The 6,095-nt window shown below is 30.8% G+C and overlaps 1 protein-coding gene across 1 annotated transcript; it reads left to right on the top strand.

Moving 5' to 3' along the window:
* The first annotated feature begins 889 nt into the window (after positions 1-889).
* LOC128031890 (non-specific lipid transfer protein GPI-anchored 7-like) lies at positions 890-3,301 on the top strand. The gene is made up of 4 exons (XM_012616505.2): positions 890-1,277; positions 1,691-1,720; positions 2,669-2,702; positions 3,121-3,301. The coding sequence occupies exons 1-4, from the start codon at positions 962-964 to the stop codon at positions 3,125-3,127; spliced, it is 387 nt and encodes a 128-aa protein (XP_012471959.2). The 5' UTR covers positions 890-961; the 3' UTR covers positions 3,128-3,301.
* Positions 3,302-6,095: the final 2,794 nt, after the last annotated feature.

Raw genomic sequence — 6,095 nt, 5'->3', positions numbered from 1 at the left:
TTCTGAAAAATAAATATATTATTAAATTTAAAACGAAATAACATGCCATACTTTTATTTTAATTATTTTTAAATAGTTGAAGTTTTTTTAATTTGTCTTTAATTTATTTCTTATTTACAGCACTATAAAATAATTTAACAAGAAGAATAATGGTTTAACTTGTAAAATTAAACTAATAATGATCACACTTTCCCAAGCGAGGATAGGAACACCCACCATTTTCTGATGATTTAAGAAGCTTCCATCCTCCGTCAAATCTATTCATCATTATCACCTTCTCCAGACTCCAACGCTCCTTTTCAGCTCATATTTGTTCTTTGCACTGTTTTCTATTCTATTCTAAAAAAAACTATAAAAATGATCATTTTTGTTTGCCTTAAATTACATATTAGTCACTTATGTTTGAAATGTTATGTTTTAGTCACTTATGTTATTGTTTTGTTACGAAGTGGTCACTCCACCGTCAAAATTCGTTACCTCTCTAACGGCAGTCCTATGTGGCAGTCTAAATAGATTTTAAATGCCAACTTGGATGTCTAGTTGCTAGGATAAAAATAGGTTTTTAATTAAATAAATTTAATTTGGACTACCATGTAGGACATCCACGTTGGCATTTAAAACCCATTTGGACTACCACGTAGGATCACCGTTAGGGAGGTAATAGAGCTAAATGGTAGAGTGACCACTTTGTAACAAAACAACAATGTAAGTGACTAAAACGTAACATTTTAAACATAAGTGACTAATATGTAATTTGAGGCAAACAAAAGTGACTATTTTTGTAGTTTACCCAAAAAATAATATGTCCGTATTGAACCAAATGCTTGTTTTAAACTCTGACCAAGTGACTCCAAAGAAATTAGTATATAAGAAGCAATGGCAGAGCGGCCAGGAGAGGGCTGGGCAGAAGAAGAAAAACATCTACACGCAGAGTGAAATTAGAGTAATTGAGAAAAACGCAATGGCTCAAAAGATGTTGATGATGGTGGTCCTTGTGATATTGGGGACGAAGATAGCGACAGTTACGGTTGCGGATCCGACTTGTTTGCAGAGCTTGATGTCTTGTGCTCCTTACTTCAACAACGCCACTCTCCAACTGCAAGGCGATTGCTGTGACCCTCTCAGACAAGCCGTCGCTACTGAACTTACTTGCCTTTGCAGCCTCATTAATAACTCTACTTTGCTTAGTTCTTTCAACATCAGCATCCCCATCCCTGCAGCTCTTAGGATCACTTGTGGCTGCGGTGTCACTGATAAGATGAACGGCTGCATCCCCGGTCAGTGTTTCTAGCCATCACCTCTTTGTTTTTCTGTTTGGATGAAAAAAAAGGGTTGATACCTTCTTTTATTTCATAAAAAAACCGAAAACCAGCTACTATATTGATTCAAACAAAGAAATTGAACCGATATTTAAAAATCTTAATTCAGTGGTTGTTCTCATCAAAATTTGCAAATCCATCCTCCTCCTATTTAGAATCACTAAATTTTTAATTAGGAATATAATACTTCCTTAAGGCGTTCATATTCCCATTCTCTTGATTCTTCAAATAACAACAATCGAATTGAGCTAAAGCTGGATCATCATATATTTTTTGTTATTTTTAAATAGTAAGATATAGTTGAATCATTCATATATTTTTTTTTGTGAGAAACTAATTATCCATGATTTGATTATGTGTTCTTGCTACAGCTACTCCCACACCTGCTCCTTCCCCATCAGGTAACAAAGCAATCTTTAAATTTTTTTCGAAGCAACTTTTTTATTCTTTTTCTTTGGACGCAAAAAAAAAAAATGTATATATTTAACAAAAAAAAATATTGTAATGAGTTTAATTGGAGGTAAAATTTAAAGTGAGTTAAACCCAAAATAATTCAAATTTAAAGTGATTTAAAATTTTTAAAACGGAATTTATCCGACTTTAATTAATTGATTTAACTCAAAACCAATCTAATCTATTAACTTGAGAGGTGGAAGTAAAGAATAAAAATATGAAAACATTCAAATATTGGTATTTGGCATTAGCATGAATTCCATGAGATCATGGTCACTACAATCAATATTTGTGGATATTGAGAGGAAAATTGAGAAGGTAGGTAGTGTTGTATATTTCATGGCAGATAAGAAAGGAAATGAAATGGCCTCAACTTTGGTGATAGCAGTGGAGACATGTTTAAAGCTTGGTGGTAAGCATTAGATTTGATGTGAAACGTCGATTTTCAATTGTACAAAATATTACATTATGAGACGCTATAAAATTAAACTTTTAAATATTGTTCTTGTTGTATTTACAGCAAATTAGTTCCAATGAAGAAAAAAAATGAATTACCTTTACCTAATTTTTCAACCTTAATTTTTACTTTTAAACATTTAAAATGTTAGTTTAATTATTTATCTCACCATATTTTATTATTGACAAACCAAACAATTATATCAATATAACATAAATAAGATAATTTAAATTTTAATGTTTTAGTATAAAGATAAAATATAAAATTTTGTGAAATTAAAAAATTGACTTTGTTAATTATTTTTTTCTTTTGTTTTATTCAATTCTTGATTCATATTCTTTGTACTTTTTAACTTTTATTTGTAAGATATGGTTGAATTTTTCATAATTTTGATTAGAAACTAATTGTTTATATGTTGGATTATGTTTTGTTGCTATAGCTACTTCTCCCAAGGCTGCTCCACTCATCACCAGGTAACAAAGCTTTTTTTTTTTTGGTTCAATAAACGATTTCATTATTTTTAAATTTTTATTTGACATGAAATGAAAACCTAATTCAATTGATTCAATTTAAATTTGATTTAACTCGATTATGACATGAAATGAGAACCTAATTCAATTGATTCAATTTAAATTTGATTTAACTCGATTATCTTAAATATAAATAATTTGAGATGAAAATTAATCTAAATTTAAAATTATTTAAAGCTTTTAAAACCTCAAAATAATATTAATCTGACTTAAAACTAACCAAATACGTTGAATCAGGTTATCTAATTTAGGGATAAATATATGAAAAACAGGTGATCATATATTGGTATTAGCATGAATTTCCTTTTCCTCGTGCTAATTCATCGTAAATTTCTTTCCCATTTTCCATTAAAATTTGCAGGAGGTGAAAGTGGAGGTGTCCACAAGATAACTTTGACCAGAATCATCACTTTGTTGTTTTTTTTTTTTTTAAGCATCTATAGCTCTGTACTATGGTGACATGTTTCCTACATGAGTTGATGGGGTGATTTCATCTCATAATAAATAATAAATAATAAAGAGAGCATTTCGAGTTTAGATTATCTTGAGATTCCTATTATCTAATTCTCTCTCCATAGATTTATTTGTATATTTGATTGGTCAGTGTTGTTAGCATGTACAGTATTTATTCATTCAGTATTATTGTTGTTGGTCACTGTCAGCATCATTTTGGGTGTCCAAAATTCAAACTACATTTTTCTTTTACTTTTGTTTCAATTTTGGCATACATGAATCTAATAGGTTGATATATTATTATATTATTTTTATTTATAGTGTTTGTTGTTCATTTATTTGTTTATTTTTATTTTATTGGTGAAATTTGATTCACAATTTAATATCGGTGAACCTAAAGTTTTATTAAAGATTGAAATTGAATTATGATATTTTAAGAGGTTAAAATTTAATTTTTATCATAACATTAAATTATAATTTTATAAGTTTTCATAAAAAAATTAAAATACTGATTTATCATTTTTAAGAGGGGTTAAGGTTCTTACTTGCCCTCTAATGTTGATGTTGCATATATCCATCAACGGTAGTCTTTTATTCGTTTCGGACTTGGTTATGTGGCATGTATATGAGATTCGTATCGCATAGGTGTTATTTTGAATGTTCATGAACTTGAGCCTTATGTGACATTTAATTTTGGATGCTTACATGTTATATGTATATAAGCGAGTATAATGACAAAATTTTGAATATGGAATGGTTGGGTTAATGCTATGAGAATGGTGTAAAATTGTTCAATATGTGATGGTTGGATGATAGCTTAACGAGATGTCTTGAATGGCATCTAAATGATATTTGTGGGTATGATTTGGTATGAAAACATGATGATATGGGATAATTGTATGATTTATTTGGTAAGAAATGTGCATGATTAGGTGTAATGTTTGGATGCCAATTGTGAAATTTGGAAATTGTGGTTTGAGAAAATGAATGATTGTGGTAAAATTGTATGTTTGATTTGGTTCTTTGCAGGATTAAAGTGTGCCATAGGCATAAATGAGTTTAAGTTAAGCTTTGGTATGAATTGGTTTTCAAAGTAGTCATTTTTGCAAAATTTCTAGAAAGTACCGATACCTTTAATTAAAGTATCAGTACTTCACGAAATGAACAGTATTTTAAATTGGCAGAATGTTAAAATGGAATTGATACCAAATTTAAGTATCGATACTTGTAGAATAAGTATTGACACCCAAATTTTAAGTGTAGATACTAGTGAGTTTGTAAATATTTTGTGCAACAAACAAAATGCCAATTTGATATCGATACCAAAATAAGGTATCAAATTCTTATAAGAAATTATCAATATCTATTGATTTTAATTTGATTTTGAGAATTGAAGTTAATAATGGTATCAATACCTGGTCTAGGTATTGGTATATACTCAAAATTTGAAAACTTTTTAGATTAGTTCTTTTCATGCTTGGATTAATTTAATAATATTTATAAGTTCGATTAAGTCCTGTTTTTGTTTGTAAATCCTATTGTACATGTATTTTATGAAATGAGTTTATGTTTAACTTGAATTAATTGATAAAATTTGTATGTGATTGCTCCGGTAACATTAAGAACATCCCGTAGCTAGGGTCCGGTGACCGGACTGGGTGAGGGCTGTTACACCTTACCCATGTATACTTGGAGTAGTCAACAACACATCCAAGGACATATCTCTTCTCTCTGAGGCTTTCTATCTGCATAAGGACAAACAGATTAATGTGCAAGAGCTTAAGTTGTGCTTTGGTCTGGATATGAGCCATTTTTTGATGTTTCTCTCGATGTTGTTTGCCTTTCATACAACTATTACACACCTTAGGAATGGTTCTTGAAAGATATTTGAGATTCCTCAAATTGTCTCATATCTAACCAATCAATGTTTCTCATGCGATAGCTCCAATTCTGAGGTTGCAATACTATTGCAAGTTACAGGCAACATCACTTTGTAGTAGTTGTTGAAAGTACAACCACCCTCCATGTTCACTTCATTAGAATCATTAGTAACTATACACTTTTTTTTTAGTGAAAATCACAAGCATCCCTTGGTTACACAATTGACTGATACTTATAATATTGGCTTTAAGATCAAACACCAACAAAACATTCTTCAATAGAGGCATGCCTGAATCCTTCCATCACCAAAGGTCACCCTTCCAATTTGAGAATCTTCAAAATCAGTTAAGTAGGACTGGTTACTTGTCATGTGCCAAGAACAACGACAATCAAAATACCATACCCCATTTCAGAGAACGATGAGCCACCAGTATATACCTAGCCTGAATCTTTACCCATATTTGTTTCTGTGGCTTTATAACTGATGTGCCATGGGGAGTGGGCGCTTCCTTAGGCACTATGTGCCTCCAACTTAGTGAGGATAGTACTAGTCTTCTAGAATACAAAAGCAAGGAAATTATCATAAGGTGTGATAAATTCAGGTTCACTTGTTGTAAGTATTGAAGATAGTGGATATTTGTCATTGAGTGAGACTTTGCAAATGTAGAAAAACTAAACTCCATAAACAAACTTTATTGTCTCCTGTTTTTGATTATTTGTTTCGCAATGGTTGAAGAAGTGCCAAACTTTGGCATGCACTTCTTTTGTGATTAGCTTGTGTTTCCAACTGTTTTCAAGTTAACATAAAGAATTATTTAGCTGAAACCTATTTAGTGTTTGATCTGAGCCCATTTAGCTGAAACCCATTTGATTGGTTGAAAGGCTTCAAGCCCCATGCTTGATTATTTTTATTATGAGGACCATTGGGGCTTTTGGTTGGGTGAATTCCGTTATATAACTTGGCTGCTTGTGTAGATGATCATATTATTGAATTCATTTGTC

The sequence above is a fragment of the Gossypium raimondii genome, chromosome 2, assembly GCF_025698545.1.
Source record: "Gossypium raimondii isolate GPD5lz chromosome 2, ASM2569854v1, whole genome shotgun sequence".
Classification (NCBI taxonomy): Eukaryota; Viridiplantae; Streptophyta; class Magnoliopsida; order Malvales; family Malvaceae; genus Gossypium; species Gossypium raimondii.
Note: the sequence above shows the minus strand (reverse complement) of the source record. Positions and strands in the feature narration are given on the sequence as shown.